This window comes from Microcaecilia unicolor, chromosome 4 (assembly GCF_901765095.1).
Source record: "Microcaecilia unicolor chromosome 4, aMicUni1.1, whole genome shotgun sequence".
NCBI classification, from domain to species: Eukaryota; Metazoa; Chordata; class Amphibia; order Gymnophiona; family Siphonopidae; genus Microcaecilia; species Microcaecilia unicolor.
In genome coordinates, this window is record NC_044034.1 from 333,447,681 (window position 1) to 333,465,063 (window position 17,383).

Below are 17,383 nucleotides of genomic sequence, written 5' to 3' on the forward strand. Positions count from 1 at the left end.
GGTCACGCACCCCACAAACGTCACAATCAATCATACACACCCTCAGAGAACGCACTTCGATGTATAAGGTCCCACCCCCACAAACACCAAAATCAATCATTGATCACCCTTGGAGAACGCACTTCGATGTATTGGGTCCCACACCCCACAAACACCATAGTTAATCATACACACCACAGTTTATCTTGTCGTTTTACCTCTAGAAGTGAATTCTTAACTAACAGTTTGTTTAACTTTTGTGCCTGACAGAACTTTTGTATTACGCGCCTAAATGAATTGCACTTAACATCAGTGTTTTAGCTTAAGTAGCAGCGTCCACGTTGTCCATTACACTCCTGGGCTACGCCATTGTCCTTTGTGATATATCTTCAGTAATGCCGGATAAAGAAACATAAAGCGTATTTGTTTTCAACAAAGTTCTGAGCATATTGGGTAAAATCGCCATCTGTTCTCTTGCAATGCAATTGAATAGTCCTGAAAAATACTCACTGGTGTCCCTTCATAAGTGAGTGTATTCCTTTTCTGGAAAAACCCCTGTAAAATTTCTACTTTATGAATATAGTTATGAAGTTTTATGATTACCACTCTAGGTCAGTTGCAACCATCTTGCAGCCGGCCCACATAGTGCGGTCTTTCCAGGCATAATGGCGCCACACTGTCTCTGACAAAGCCAACTCTGAAATCAACCAGCGTTCCAGCAGCAGTCCCAGCGTGCATTCCAGCACTGTTTCAGGTAAGCCCACTATCCAGAGATTATCTTTCCGAGAATGACAACCTTGAAAACCAATCTGCATCTCAAATCCTGCCACCTTGTTTTCCAGTGCTGTGATCTGTTTCGCAGATGTGGCATCCAGATCCTTTGTGCGTTGAATTGTCTCCGCGACTAGAGATTCCAAATGAGGCAACTGGGTTGATAGCTGTCTTATTTGGGGTTCCAATACTTGTTGCATCATCTCTTTCATCTGCTAGATTTAGGCTGTAGTGAAAGCCAAGTGCATGGCCGGCTCCGTGGGCACCATCTTGCTGTTCTTTTTATGGAGTCATTCTTTCTTTGCTTTTGTGTCCATAGGCATCGCTCCCAATTTAAAGGTGAGAAATTTGTCCATGCAAGGCTTCGCCTTCACTTCTATGGGTTTCTTTCTAAAAAAAAGAAAGTTGTCTAGCTTATTTGTGCGTCAGGGGTCCGGGAACCCCAGAAAGGAATCGGTGTGCATCTGATCCTCTCAACACATCACGTGATCTCTCCTCGCTAATCCATTTTAATACATGACCTAAAAATTCCAAAAGACCCAGGATCTATGCTTTTTGCATACTTCAGTGGCTTGCTCTTCTTAGCAAAGTGTATCAGTAAATTCTCCATGCTCTTGAGATGACTGTGGTCATGCTCCATTGATTAGGATTCATTATCCCTAAATCAATTCTAATACCTTTCCATTACTGGCATTCTTTGGAGCTTCTCTAATACTAATTTCCAAGGAAAGGATTGTCAACTTTTGAGTCACAAGATCTGAGGAAACATAGCTTTACCAATGGCAAATAATGTCAGACAAAGTTGATTGGTTTCTTTGACTGGGTGACAAAACAACTGGATTGAGGGCATACACTGAATGCGGTCTACTTAGATTTCAGCAAAGTCTTTGATACTGTTTCTCATAGGAAACTCATAAATAAACTGAGCAGCTTGACAGTGGAAGACTGGATCAGAAATTGATTGACTGATAGAGGGTGGTGGGAAATGGAATTCATTCAAAAGAAAGGTGAGTAGTGGTGTACCTCAGCAATCTATCCTGGAGTCTGTTCTGTTCAATGTGATACTGCTGAAGGGTTAGAAAGAAAAGTATAACTTTTTGTGGATGAGACTGTTAATCTGAGTGGACACTCTAGAGGGAGTGGAATGCACGAGAAGAAATTAGAAGCTTGGGCTAATGCTTGGCAGTTAAGCTTTAAATGTGAAGAAATGTAGGGTGATGTATTTGAGGTGCAGAAATTCAAAGGAGCTGTATGTGATAGGAGGTGAGAGACCTTGGGATGGTAACGTCTGAAGATGGCAAAATGCAGAAGGATACTTTGCTGCATAGAAAGGGCATAACCAGCGGAAAAAAGGAGGCAATAATGTTCCTGTACAAGTCATTGCTGAGATCACATTTAGAGTACTGTGTTCAATTTTGGAGGCTAAGGACATATAAAGACTTGAAGCTGTTAAGAGGAAAGCGATGAAAATGGTATGGGGTTTACACCAGAAGATGTAGAAGAGACTTGATGACTTGAATATGTATACCAAGGAGGTAGGGGAAGGTACAATAGACATTTAAATTCTTCAGTCCCCTCCAAAGGTTTCAGAAAGGTTAAGTCTCCCAGTGAAAATCCACAGTGAAGTCCTACAACCTAAAGTGAAAGATATTCACCCTTTGGTCTCATACCAAAGTACAGATCATTTCATGGCCACAGGTCTCACTTTCTTGATTTGCCTCCTCTCTATTCAACTCACGGTGGACTCAGTTCATGCCCTTCTTAGCACCTTAGAAGCCTACTGTGATTAGGTAGATAGCGCATTAATTTCTGTACAACTGCCAGTTTCAAAATTTATGAAAGGCCTTACTAAACTATAATCTCCAAATCAGGAACCATGCAGCAAGCATGGGATCATGATAGTGTGCTCCTGCAGTTTAACAGAAATCCCTTTGAAACCATGAATAAATCCACACTCAAAATTCATATCCTGGAAAATACTCTTCCTGGTTTTCAACTATGGAACGCATTACCAAAAGCCGTGAAAACAACGTATAGCCACCTAAACTTCCAGAAATCTCTAAAAACTTACCTGTTCAAAAAGGCATACCCTACCGACCCAACTTAAATGCCTGAACCCTGCAACACTATGAAACCAAAGCACGTAATGGACATAACGCAACTCTTCCTCTATACGATTCCCTAATATGTCTGTTCCACATGAACCTCATTCTACCACAACATCACTGTGTAACCGTAATTGAGTGGAGGAGTGGCCTAGTGGTTAGGGTGGTGGACTTTGGTCCTGGGGAACTGAGTTCGATTCCCACTTCAGGCACAGGCAGCTCCTTGTGACTCTGGGCAAGTCACTTAACCCTCCATTGCCCCATGTAAGCCGCATTGAGCCTGCCATGAGTGGGAAAGTGCGGGATACAAATCTAACAAAAAAAAAATTGGCGATCACCTTTACGGTACTATGTAAGCCACATTGAGCCTGCAAATAGATGGGAAAATGTGGGATACAAATGTAACAAATAAAATTATTATGTCAGCTCATTGCTTTAGTTCACTATCCACTAAAATAAGGCTTTTCTGAGAATATATCTGCAGATCCTACTGAAGATGGTGTCTGCTTTCCATGTAAAACAATCAATTGTTCTCAATACCTTCCTCTCCCCCACCACTTCTCTGCATTTCACACCCTTATACAGATATGTCCGATATCCCGGCTGGACTACTGTAATGTTATCTATGCTGGTATCACTTCTCTCTAGTCAAAGTGCTTGCAGACTCTCCAAAATATGGCCACACTTGGAAGTTTGATCACTTCACACATCTATACATTAGTTTATATTGGCTATCATTTAACTACCGAGTTCTTTTTAAAATTCTCTGCCTGACCCATGTGGGACTACCTCTCATGACTCTTTGCTATACCTCAACAAGGGCTTTTAAAGTCAGTAGCTTCCCATTGCTTAGTGTTGTCCAGCCCCAAATTAGCTCACTATGAATCAGCTTAATAATCAGCTTTTTACTTTTTGGCCCCAAAGCTTTGGAACTATCTTTCTCCAGATATCTGTAAGGAACAATTGTTTACAAAGTTCAAAACAACCCTAAAAATCCTTTTATTTCTATAAGGTGTTCGGGGACATGCTGTTGTGCCTGACAAGGTAGTCTGCTTTCTTGCATTTATGTTCAGTTGGATGTTGTGTCTTTTGGTGACTGCCCAAACTTTCATTTTTCTGGATTTCTTTTCTAATATTTATTGTTTGTGGAAGGTGCCTTGGCCAGCTCATCAGTCTATGCAGTATATCAAATTTCAAAATAAACTGTAAACATGCAAACGAAGAGGAAAACAACTTTGTGTCCTTAAGTTTGGACTGCACTGCAGCTCTTTTTACCATGACAACCACTGTACAGGCCTTCTAGTCATGAAAATAACACTCTTTACTTGGATTTCAGACTGCATTGGTTGTATATAATATGGAAACCACTTTGATTGTAACCAAAGAAAGATGGTATATCAAATCCCATCCCCTTCATCTTCTAAAAAAAGAACAAAACAAAAAAAAAACTTAGCACACCAACTGTGAGCAATGATGGCAACCCTAGCCAACCTTCACTCTTCCTCTGTTATTGACATATGCAGAACTGCAACAGTATTCCACCCACACATTTAATAAACCACTACTCTCTGGATCAGTCATCCAGAAGTGATAGTGCCTTTAGTCAGGTAGAGTTTAAACCTATCTGCTTATTAACTAGGTCTACCACTCTGTTCACTTTGGGAACCAAATTGTGTTATTTCAGAATGTTTATTCAAAACTTGAATGTAGACTGTTATTCAGAGGTCTACTCTGTGATGTCTGTGTTGAGTAAACCCCCTGTTGCTGGTTTTGAAGAATTCTAAATAAATATTAAGAGGTTATTCATGCAAAATATATTAATCTGCTTCAGCCTACTTCAACAATGTCATCCAGGTTGCAAGAGCTAGCTAGATCCCTTGTATACTTAGCTTGGAAGTCTGTATCTGACTGGCATTACAGCTGAGGATGTGCTTAACTGGAACAGAGGTTCTCTGTGAGCAGCAGGTTAGATAAGCCACATAATCCTCCCTCTCCTGCTACTGAAGCAATCTACTGTAAACTGAGGGGAAGGAGTGGCTAACAGTCAGAAAGGAATGCATAGGTATGCCTAGAGTTCTGGACTGTTGAAGAGTGGATCTGAGCTGGCACTAATCAGCTGCTACTGTCTCCTATACATGACTGGCTTATCCTGCTCTTCATGGAGAACATGTTACACTTTGCTTTCTTAGCATGAGTTGATATTCATTTCCTTTCCTTTTTCACTACCAGTGGAAGCCCAGGGCCGGGTGACTACAGTGGAGGCCACAAACAAGACCTTGACCTCTGACTTCCAGAACATGCAGAAACAGGTAGCTGAGATGGAGCAGCAGGTTAAAACTGCCGAGAAGCAGAAATCCTACTTTCAAAGGCAGCTGCAGGAGAACAGCAAACGTTTGGTCCCTATGCAGCAAGAGCTCCAGAAAATAATTGAGAAGGTGAGGTCATAAAAGCTTGCCTGCATTGTTTGTTAAGGTGAGGAGGCTTCAGCCAGTTGCCCTCTAACTGCTTCTCCCTTGCTCTATGTTTTTCAGACTACTAGCTGTTTAGAACAGAAGGAACAGTTGCCCACTAACTGAGCTGTTGCTACAGGTTCCCAGTGCAAACTGGCAATGGACTTACATGTGAGTGAGGCCAAAACCACAGGTGGGATTCAGTGGATGGAAGAGCTGGCACACAGAGAAATTAAATTTCCACTTATCTAGAATCCACTCTTAAGAGGTTAATCCTTCAGAAAAGAAGCATGCAGCCATATGGGAGGTGTGGCTGCTATGGTTTGGTGCCTAAACAAGCCCCCCTCTGCCTGAGGGAGGCCAGACTGAATTCACAGTGGTATTAGCACTGGTTTAGTTCCAAGTCCTTCTGGTATCTTTATATTAATCCCCCCAGGTGACTGGGACCCTCAGCTACAGCATTTGCAGTGCTTTATTTGTTGTGGATGAGGGGCTCCTAATTAAAGTGTGAAGCAGAGGGCTGCAGCTATAAGGAAGATAAGATAGGAAGGTACAGCAAAACAGCAGTTCCTTAGTTGTATGTTTCTTTCCTGTGAATTTTACACCATCATAAAACTTATTTTTACATTTTATTTGTCATCAAATGGATTTTTTTGTTCTATTGTTGTAGATTTTAAAAATAATAAAAAAAAATTGTCCCTTTAGCCCTAGCCCGAGTGTTATATTTGTATAATTACCCCTTTTTGCTTGTGGACATTACAAAAACTCCCAGCCACATTTTTGGCCCATCTACAGAAGTTAAATAGGTGAGAGCAATTGTGTGCTTTCAGATACCTATTTAAAATGGTGAGCACCTCACCAGTTTGAGGTAGAATATTTGCCAGATCTTTCAAAGATGTAAACCTGGAGAGACGCAAGCTTACACGAAAAGGAGTGAATGAAACTGCTACTATACTTGTAGATTCTCATATGCAAATCTATCTTAACAGGCTAGGTCTGCCTCAAGGACAGGGTGAAGAACACTGATCTGTTGCTGTACAACTGAGCAAATACCAATAGTCCATGTCCCACCCCAAAATCGTCACATAAATTCATAAAAACAACAATACAAACTTTCAATTTATAACAAAAAAAAAGGAGGGAAAAAAAGACCTTAGTAGATTAGTGCAAGTTATCTGCACCAGGGCCCATAGGAATAAAATGGGTTCTGTGACAGATAAGGTTAGCATAAGTTTAGTAAAAGACCCCCTATGTAAAAAGTGACAGTGACTTTACAGTTCTCTTTCCTTGGTCAAAAACGTCAGTTCTTAACCTTTTAATAATCTTATCACAGGCTTGTGTTCTACAGACTCTCAACATTTAACCAAAATTTTTTTTTAAATATGTCTTGGTATAAGAGTAATTATAGTACATTAAAAAAGAAAAAAAAAGCAGAATAGTACATTAGAGATTGAAGGGGGGCAGATTCAGGAAAGACGTCAGGAAGTATTTTTTCACGGAGAGGGTGGTGGACGCTTGGAATGCCCTCCCGCGGGAGGTGGTGGCGATGAAAACGGTAACGGAGTTCAAACATGCGTGGGATATGCATAAAGGAATCTTGTGCATAAGGAATGGATCCTCAGAAGTTTAGCTGAAATTGGGTGGCGGAGCAGGTGAGGGGAAGAGGGGTTGGTGGTTGGGAGGCTAGGATAGGGGAGGGCAGACTTATACAGTCTGTACCAGAGCCAATGATGGGAGGCGGGAAATACTGCTGGGCAGACATATACGGTCTGTGCCCTGAAAAGGACAGGTACAAATTCAAGGTAAGGTATACACATATGAGTTTGTCTTGGGCAGACTGGATGGACCATGCAGCTCTTTTTCTGCCGTCATCTACTATGTTACTATTAAAAAAAATATATATATTTTTTTTGCTTATTTCTGCTTTTTATTTATTTATTTAAAATAAGATGTGCTATAATTGCCTTTATACAAAGACATATTAAAAAAAAAAGTTTTAGGGCCCTGTTTACTAAGCAGCGTTATAGATGTTATGCAGGTTTTTCCTGCATGCTAAGGCTGTTTGTACCACATCCCCCAGAAATGGCCGTTTTTCTATTTTCCAGTTTAATTGCCATGTGCTAAGGTTGCCATTAGCATGCACCTGCTACCAAAAATTAGCACGTGAGCCTTTAACATCACCTATTTTGCAGGTGGTAAGGGCTCACATGCTAATCAGTTAGTATGTGGCAGTGTAGATGCACTAGTTCCAAAACACCACTCTCCACCCTCCCAGACACGCCCACTTAGCCAAAAAAAATAGTATTAAGTAGCCTGTAGGTAGCACACGCACATTTAGAACTTGCTGCAGGACACCTGAATGCACCCCACCGTAAGCCCTTTTAAGTTGTGGTAGGCACACGCTAGTGCTTACCGCAGCTTAGTAAAAGGATCACATAATCCTTTATAAAAGGATTGTTTTTGAAAATTTAGAAAATTTATATTGTGAATTTTTGTGAAATATTTTTGCTTGATTTATATTTTAGATTGGTCAGAAAAATATTAAAACAAGCCCTAGACCCCTCCTTAGTCTTGTTTTGCACCATTACTTTTCTAGTAAGCCTTTTAGGGCCCTGTTTACTAAGGTGCACTAGCATTTTTAGTATGCGCTGTGTAGATACCCATAGGAATATTATGGGCATCTACATGGCTAATGCTTAGTGCACGCTAAAAATGGTAATGTGCCTCTAGCGCAGCTTAGTAAACAGGGTCCTTAGATTTTTGCTGCAGCCAGACCAGGCAGTACAATTTCAATATATTCCATGATTTGTCCAAAATACATTTCAACATAAGCTTAGTGTATGCTAACAGAATTAGTGTGTGCTAAATGCTAAGAAGCCCATTTTACACCTGTGGGCTTCTTAGTGCTTAGCACATGCTGATTTCGTTAGTGGGCACTAAGGTTTAGTGAAAGGGCCTCATAGTTTGGTTGATAGGGAAAGTAAAAGAAGTGAGGTGAAAAAATTCTATAAATAGAAGCACTGAGAACATGTCCTTGCAAGAATTATACGTAATAAAAAAAGCCAAATATCTAAGTCAAAAATTTGCTTGACATTAAGAAGGCTATGGATGATGTCATTTTACTATTGTTATGCTGTTAACAAAATTGCAAGTTTTATGCTGAACTGTACCTGTTGTACACCGCCTAGGGTCCATCTCTTCATAAAGGCGGTTAATAAATCCCAGTATATAAATAAAATTTCTGGAATATCCAAGAGGAACATGAACACCAAAGGAACCTGATTCTTAATCTAGAACAGTGACATATTTGACTCAGCACCACTACAGAAATCAAACCTGAAGATCTTCAACAAGACCTAAAACAAATGTATGTGGCCCTGATGCTCAAACCTTATAGTGCTAGCAATGTTTGATCTAGACTGGTTGTAACCAGGCTAGTGTGCACATTATTCAGCATCTAATGCCCAAAGTTGTTCTGAGTGGCTTTTACTATTCGCAGTAGCAGTTATCTATAATCATATGCAAATATATTACAATGAACTCATTAGTATTAAAATGAGCAATCCATGCAATGCACAGAAAGGAGCGCCTACCTTTAACGTACAAAATCTTCCAGCAGGTCTGGAGCTATTGTTGCATGAGGACAACTTCTTGGTGGAGAAGTCTGCTTTCATTTCTTTTAATAATACCTGCATGTGTGTAGCATTGGACTAGAGGGAGGCGCAAAGCAGGTGATCAGCCAGCGTTGGCGAGCAGAGAATAGCTCCTGAAAGTGTTCAAACCCTGAACTGAGGAAGTTCTCAACGCCCGGATTCCTTGAGGACCAGTGTCTTCATTACCCAAACAAGAGCATCAATTTCTACAGAGTAGTAAATGGTCTAAATTTGTATCCTTAGGTCTTTTCCCCAGGATCTGCTGAAATGTTGGTGGAGCTGGAAGATGCAGGGATTTCTACAAGCAGCCCAATGGGGTTAGCAAAATCCCTCCCAAAAGGGTCAGAGAAACAAAAGCAGACAGCTGTGGAAAGCCCCTATGATGTCAGCCCGAGTCAAAAGTGACATCAGTGAAGAGGCAGAGTTTAGCCCCAAAATGCAGGGAGGAGGGAATAGATTCCCAAGCATGTGGGTAAAATCAAGTGGGGTGGGGGAAGGGACAGCAAAGCCATGTTGGAGTGCCTAGAGGTGATCAGTAGCACAAAGGAGCCGGTAGTGTGAGCATCAGTGCACCATGGGGTGAAAGGAGAGTCAGCAGAAGAGAGAGGTGTCCTGTGAGCAGACATGGACACTTACCGAGAGACTGTTCTGTACATGTGCTAGGCGCATTCCCTACCAAGCTGGTTGCAGAATATCTGTGCAGCCTATTTGCATGTGATTTCCTTTGAGAATCATTTACTGTTTAGAAATTGGTACGTTCAACCGTGGCTATCAATGCATGCAGTATTTAATGGTTACTTTTGAGCATCAGGGCCTAAGACTTCTTAATACAAAATCAAAATTATCAAACAAGTGTATTAGCTATAAAATGGCCCAGATCTATTACTGTGAGTGTACAAAGCATGAGAACTATTATGTTATGAGAAAATGTCCAAGGGAGTCTGGGAAGTTTGAAGGTGTAGTCAAAGAAATAAGAGACCAAGAGCAGTGAAACTGACTGAATTAAACTGTTAGGAGGTGTAACTGAGGCCCCTGTGAATATATAGTTCCAATTTGACAAGTTACTGTTGAAAATATTTCAGGAGAGTGCTGTACTGTTGGATACTAAACCTATTGAGTTATTCACCACTTTGGGCATTTCATTATAGATTTAGGAAGTTGGTTTATAAAACTTTAAAATAAATAACTCCATTTTTATTTAAAGTGGCAACAAGCAATAACTGGCATTATTTAAGATTTACACACACAACTCACTAAGTGTATTCTGTAACATGGTGCGCTTAAATTCTAAGTTGCACAGTTGAAAAGGGGGGAATAGGTGTTTCTAAAATCTATATGCTGTGTTATAGAATACACCCGCTCTGTGCCTAATTTAGGCATTGGGATTTATGCCAACCAAAACATGGCATAAATGGCCGCAACTAAATTTTGTTGCGTGGATTGGTGCTTGGTGTATTCTATATACCGAGCGGAAATTTAAGTCTATTCAATAAAATATAAGCGTATTTTTTTTCCTCGTGGAATTTTGAGGCACCATATATAGAATCTAGCCATTTAGGCTGAGAAGCCTATTTTATACCTGTGGGTTTCTTAGCATTTAGTGCATACTGAATCCGTTGGCACACTAATAGAATTGACCCCCTTAGTAATATATATCAATGGTAAAGACTGTATCTCTCCAAGCAAATCTTGTAGTCAAAGTCTTATGTAATAATACACAGGAGACTAGTAGAGGATGTTTTGCCAAGTCACTTTATTTGTAAAATGCACTTGGAGAAAATTTGAATAAAACACAAGTTATCAAACAAAATTTGCTATCCATATAGCAGTACAGGAAATCAAGGAATGCCTTCTGACACTTAAGCCTAAAAAAGCATATGGATCCAATAGGGTAAATACTCAACAGTGGAAAGGTCCAGGCAACACTATTAAAACTGTCTACTCTAATGTTCATTTCTAGTTGTTTTGTAGCACATGGCCAATGAGACAAGCTGCACCAATCTACAAGTTAGGGACTTCACCAGTGATTAGAGGGGTATCCCTTCCCCATAGAAAATTATATGGATGGTTTATTTATTTCAGGCAACAGTCAATAACTAATTAGAATACCATAAATTAATCCCATCACTAGCTAATACAAATGTCTTACTAGCCCTAACCCTCCCCTCAAGGCACTCAATTCCTTCACTTCTTTTGATAAAAAACCCCACCTTCCCTTCTCCCTCCCAGTGACAAATGGTAGCAGTGCAAATTCATAAGTAAGTTAACCCATCACACAAACTTTCATAAAAGCAATGTCAAGAGCAAAGTCCTCTTCAAAGCAACTGTCTCTTTTTTTATGCAGGGCAGTTAATTTATATACTGCATCAACTATCCAACCACTCTCCTATAGTAGATCTGTACCCCCTCCCCCCAAGGTGGGTTTATGATGGGAGGTGGCGTGACGTCAAAAAGTTGAAGCCCTCTCCCTCAAGTAGCCACCATATTGGCGTACCCTAACCAAACTATCAGCATATGTACACTGAGAAACTGCCAGAACTATAACCCTAGGTTAAATTATTATTATTACCTCTAGGGGGTGAAGAGTCTCCCGGTGGGGGGCACGGGTGCAGGCACTCTACATATTACAAGCTGTCAAAACACGCATAGGCAGTTATAAACCTTACAAGTTTGCTATTTTCAATAGCATGTATGAATGTTTGGAGTCACTTAATATGGCAACAAGCTCCACCCACTGGCCTTAGCCGACTGCATGAGTATCATAAAACCTTCTTAGTTTCCCCCCCCCCCCCCCCCCCCCCCCCCGCCTTTTTACAATTACACACCACTGTCACCTGTGCTGTCAGCAACTGCAGATCAGCCAAATAATATCCTCCTCCCTTCATTCCAGCCCTTGTACATCCACCTCCCAATAAGAAATACCTTGGATTCATGGGGAAATCTTTGGAGAGAATCATCCTGATCGTTAATGGACTCTGTCCAGAAACTCTGGATGTGCACGCATGCTCAACACATACTAAAAAAGGATCCTCTCCCTGGGCACTCTCTCAAACATTGGCCAAAGACACTGGCATTATGTACGACCTGTGGAGGATTTTAAATTGTACTTGACTATATTCCACAGCTTCTGCACATCTAAAGCCATACTTGTATATCCTTTTCAAGTTCATCTGTCCTGAAGGACTCCCAACTAATTACTCCAGGTTGCCACATATGGAATGAAATCTGGCTTTTCTAAGTTTCCCAGCCTTTGATAAATCTGGCAATAGTTGACCTTTACCCCCATTTCCCTTTACATATTAAAACCTCCATCTCTGGTAGTTTCACGTTGACTCCTCTCCAGCTATCCTCATGCATCAAAAAAATACTGAAGCTGAAAATACTGAAAGAAGGGCACCTGAACCCCCCCCCCCCCCCCTCCTCTAGTTGTGCATGTGATACAACTACTCTCTTTCAAGAAATCCCCAACTCTCTATTCCCATTTCCCCAACATCCAGAGCATCAAATTCTCTGGAGGCAAAAGGCTGAAAACCACTAACCCATGAAAAAGCATTTATATGTAGTTCCCCACCCTCCATGTTCCAAACATGGAAGCACCTGAGGAAAAAGGAATCCAAAAATACATGGGGCATTCTCTCCCCAACAGCAGTGGATGAGTAGCCTAATGTTTAGTGCAGTGAGCTGGGGGAACTGATTTAATTCCTTGTAACCTTGGGCAAGTCACTTAACTCTCCATTACCCCAAGTACAAAAAAAGCCCACCTTTGATTGTGAGCCCACCAGGGGCAAAAAAAGTACCTGCATATATGTACAGTGCTGTATATATCTAGTGACACTACAGAAATGATTAGTAGTAGATTCTCTCCCTCTTGTTTCCCATTGCATAACTCCTTACCTTTAGCGCCCATCACCACCTCAATATATTGATCTAGAAGAAACCTGATGACACTACAGTCCAACCCAGTGAGCTCCCAAGGGTCCTTGATACTGAAATCTAAGAGGCCGAAGGCCTACTGCTTCATAGTGCCACATCACCTTAGGGCATCCCAGGCCTCCCTGGTCCTTGACCCTCACCAACCCCCACCAATTAATCCAAATTTTTCTTCTTCTCCCATACAAATTCACTTATCTACCTCTCCACTTCCAGCAATCCTTTTCTCGGTGTCCAAAGTGGCAGGACATTAAACATGTTTTTAAAAACAACTGACTACCTGACAAACTGTATTCTATGCTATATGGTTCTATACTCCACTAAGTTCAAAAGATATTCTAAGCAGATCAACCTCAAACTGCTTCAGACTGTAAAATGGAAAAGCCTTGCAACAATAGATCATTTGTAAGGTACTCCTGAGAAAATGTTGTGCAAAAATATTTTCTAAATCTAGAAATAACATAGTATAAAGACCAAAATTAAACTATATAACATAAAAATGATATTTCCTTAGCATCCTCACCAGACCAGTCCAGAACCACCGGGTTGTGCTCGTCCACCAGTGGATAGACTGGGGGCCTACATGCTTTGCCCAATAAGGGCACCATGCCACCTTAGATGTTAAGTATTTCTTTGTCTTCAGCGGATGGTGACAGGGGAGTGTGTGCACCCAGTGTTCATAAGGGCTGGCCCTTCACTAGTCTCACTTCTTATAGAGAGCATGGTGGGGTTTTTTTTCTTCCTGGGCCCTACTTGCAAGACAGTACCTTTTTATCAAGTCATTAAGGCCCTGATTTAAACACACTGAACTTCTCCACAAGCAAGCCTGCACTCTAGTAAATGGAGAACTGCTAGACTGCCTGAGGGGATGACTAAGTGCCAACACTTTTCATAGAGACCACCATTCCTGGGGAAAGAGGTCTCTGTTTCAATGGATAATAGTATTCCTAGCTGGAATACTATTATACTGTTTTTCAAACTGACATGGTGTTTGTCTAAGGCTTCTACATCTGACCAGACCTTTTGTTGCGCTAGCTTTGAGTTAGACAAGCAATTTTTGCACCAGCAAGTATACACGCCTTGCCTGTAGAGAGTTTGATTGTGATCCCTGAGGCAGGAGGGTCTCCCTACCGAAACACAGCCAGTGTCCGATCTTTCTACTGGTGCTCTGAATCAAGTGTGACTAAGTAACATCTGTGGTGGTTTGTTCTTCTGGCCAGCCTCTACTCCTTCCCTGCTTGTGCTGCTTTCTATAGAGGGTCCTCCCTGTTCACAATGGCTTCATAATATTCTGATCCTTCGCCTCTCTGAAGCTTTCCATAGTTTGACCACTACAAGCCTTCCATCGTCCTTTGCCATGGAAGAGCACTCAGGATGTTTTCTTCCCAAGAGCTTAGTGCAGTGACTTAAGTCAACAGATACAAGAACTGTTTTCTTTTATCTCCTGATCTGCCGTGCTTATTGCTAGAATACAAAATCTTCAAGCAGAATTTGTTTCAACACACATCTTTTTAATTAGGGGAATGGCACCTGTCTCCTGTAGCCTTTACCCTCAAACTAACTGCCTGAGATCTCACGTACAGGCACCCTGTGCCTCCAAAACAAAAACAGCAGAAACATATTAGCTATTCTATGGTGGTGCAGAAGACAACACTGGTTTAGCACAGAAAAAACCAAGCAGCTGGTGAGAGATTCCCATAGCTTTTGCTCACTTTGATACAGGTGCCTTTATAAATTCTGCATTCCACAGCTGCAAAGAATTCCCCAAGGAGTAGCTGTAAGGTAAAGATAAACAACTTACAGATAGCTTCAGGTAAGAGCAAGAACTGAGACATGGATGCACTCCTACCTTTAAAAGCTAAATCATAGAACAGAAGGTGGCAAGCAATACGTAGAGATCCTAAAACCCAGTGATCAACTAAAAGGACAGTATTATTGCCAAAGGAATTAAATTGGGAAGACCAGGAGTCTCATGTCCTTATCTGCTAGCACACTTCTATGGTACAGGCATGGTCTTTTCACACTTAGCAGGATCTCAACCTTAAGCTTGAAGTGAAACAACTGAGAGATCAAATGACCGCTGTGAGCAGCTTCTCTAGACAGATGTGTAACGATCTGAACAGAGGCAGCCAGAATCAAATCCCACTGCCACTCTTTGTGACCTTTTCAAGTTACTTAGCTCTCCAGTAAACCCTCTGGGGACAGGAATATACCTACTGTACCTGAATTGGCACTCACCATAAACTACTACTGAACAAGGTGTGAGCTCAGTCCAAAACCTCACATCTGATCATTTATTCTACTTCACAAGGTTTGCAAGTGACCCTACAGAGGAATCTGGACACACAAAAATTAGTTTTCAGAAAAACTACTCAACCTTGTACATAAATTCATATTTTATCTACATAACCAAGAATAGCACATACTAAACCAGTGGCTGTCAACCCTGACCTGGAGTCATGCCTAGCCAGTTTGTTTTCAAGGTAGTCACAATGAATATATGAATATACATAAAATTCACTGCAATAATTCAGGCTGTGTGTTATTGTGATGGCCTACTTTTGACCTGCCTCCACTCTGTTACTACTACTACTTATCATTTCTATAGCGCTACTGGACGTACGCAGCGCTTCACTCTTGAACATGGAGAGACAGTCCCTGCTCAATAGAGCTTACAATCTAATTATGACAGACAGACAGGACAAGTAAGGGATAAGGGTTAGGACAGACAGGACATATCAGGGATAGGGGACAGTTGAATTCACAGAATGCTCATGGTGGGTCTCAGCAAAGACCCATTTTCCATTTCCTATACACTGCTTATTTGTGTACCCACACATACATACATTAAGCTCACACGAACTGGCTCATTTTAGGTAATCTGAGATGAGCCTCCAAGTTTTTCCCACTGTGTGACTGCTAGCTCTTCACCTCCAAGAAGGTATCTCAAATGCTTCAGTGTCCATTGTTTGGATTCAAATACAGTTGCCAGTTTCAGCTACCAAGGTAACATAGAAGTGGGTCCTTGTTACTTAAATCATATCTTATTTATACTCTACATTTAAACTTGATTTCCTGAGAGAAATGAACTGACAAGTCACTCAGGGCCTCTTTCTCGCTGCGGCAAATAAGAGGAAGCCCATTCAATTCCTATGGGCTTCCTCTCACTTGCCGCATGGGAATCGCTAGCGCGGCTTTCTAAAAGAAGCCCTCAGCTCTGCATGCAGGGGTTCTGTCACTACTATCCCTCGGCCGCCAGAGTTCACAGTCACACTGTTATGTGCACCAGGTATAAATTGAAGGTTACACAGAGATAGTTCTTATACTGTGAATGAAGATATTTCCACCACACTCCTATTGCTCAGATACTGTATTACCACTGGAATAGTTAGAGCAATTTGGGGTTAGACTATATAAATACAAGTAACTAAAACAAAATATTTTTATTAAAACATTACTGAAAAGTAAATTGAACAGTGCAGGTAACTGTTATAGGACCCTAAATCTGCACACCACTTCCAGCCCAAAGATAAACAGAAGCCCCAATGGTGCTGTACCAGCAGACCACCACCAAGATAACCCCCATGAAAAAAATAAAATCAGCATTTACCAGACAAATGCCATGTGCTTCTAGTATTCTCTAAACCCACTGTTGTTCTTGCATCAAGTTCTTATGGGCTGATGTGCCTCTCTTCATTTTGCTGATTGAGCTATTCATGTGTTCCTCTTGACAAGACTCAGTGCTAGGTGTAAGAGGGCAGGATAGCAGTGGGGGAGGGGAGAGGGATGGGCTGCTGGAAAAATTAATTCCCACAAACATCTCCCTTATCTTATTATTTCTATATATAGTATAGCTAAAAAGTTGTCATCTATTTATAAAATTATAAAAATAGCAGCCGTAATTATACCACATTTTAAATAAATTCATTTGGAAAAGACAAAAAAATAGCAGAAAGACCTCCAAGGCACTGTGAGCACCATCCAGTCCCCAATCCTAATTAAATTTAGTGTGCTAGAATAATCAGTTACACACATCAACTTCTACTACTATTTAGCATTTTTATAGCGCTACAAGGCGTACGCAGCACTGCACAAACATAGAAGAAAGACAGTCCCTGCTCAAAGAGCTTACAATCTAATAGACAAAAATAAAGTAAGCAAATCAAATCAAACAAGTTATAGCATAGAGCAGAACTATGCATGGGACCAGTAGCGTAGCCAGGAACGTTATACAGGGGGGGTCTCTCCCTGCCACCCCCCCAACCTTAAAAATCTTCTTGGCATGTTCACATGGCAGCGGAACTCGTAGGCTACATGCGGCCTGCTCCGGGACTTCCTCCCTGAACTGTCCTGCCCTTCAGGGCGCAGCTTATGAGTGCTGCTATTGGGTGAAGATGCCGAGAGAATTTTAAGGGAGTGCGCATGCCACGACACAGACCCTAAATACGCCACTGCACAGGGCACAGGAAACCTGTCTTTCCCTGTCACATCATTC

The 17,383-nt window shown here is 41.3% G+C and overlaps 1 protein-coding gene and 1 long non-coding RNA gene across 2 annotated transcripts in view; one reads left to right on the forward strand and one right to left on the reverse strand.

Moving 5' to 3' along the window:
• The window catches only part of CCAR2 (cell cycle and apoptosis regulator 2), a 100,599-nt gene extending 94,162 nt beyond the window's left edge, over nucleotides 1-6,437 (forward strand). The window contains exons 20-21 of the mRNA XM_030202033.1: nucleotides 5,085-5,290; nucleotides 5,387-6,437. Of these exons, the coding sequence (XP_030057893.1) occupies nucleotides 5,085-5,290; nucleotides 5,387-5,431 (251 nt within the window). The 3' untranslated portion in view covers nucleotides 5,432-6,437. The remainder of the gene's footprint in view (nucleotides 1-5,084; nucleotides 5,291-5,386) is intronic.
• Nucleotides 6,438-10,694: 4,257 nt separating this feature from the next.
• On the reverse strand, nucleotides 10,695-12,654 carry LOC115469417. Its single transcript, XR_003942005.1, has 2 exons — nucleotides 11,864-12,654; nucleotides 10,695-11,833 (listed from the first exon to the last, which is right to left on the reverse strand). It is a non-coding gene; the product is annotated as an uncharacterized LOC115469417 (long non-coding RNA).
• Between the last annotated feature and the right edge of the window lie 4,729 nt (nucleotides 12,655-17,383).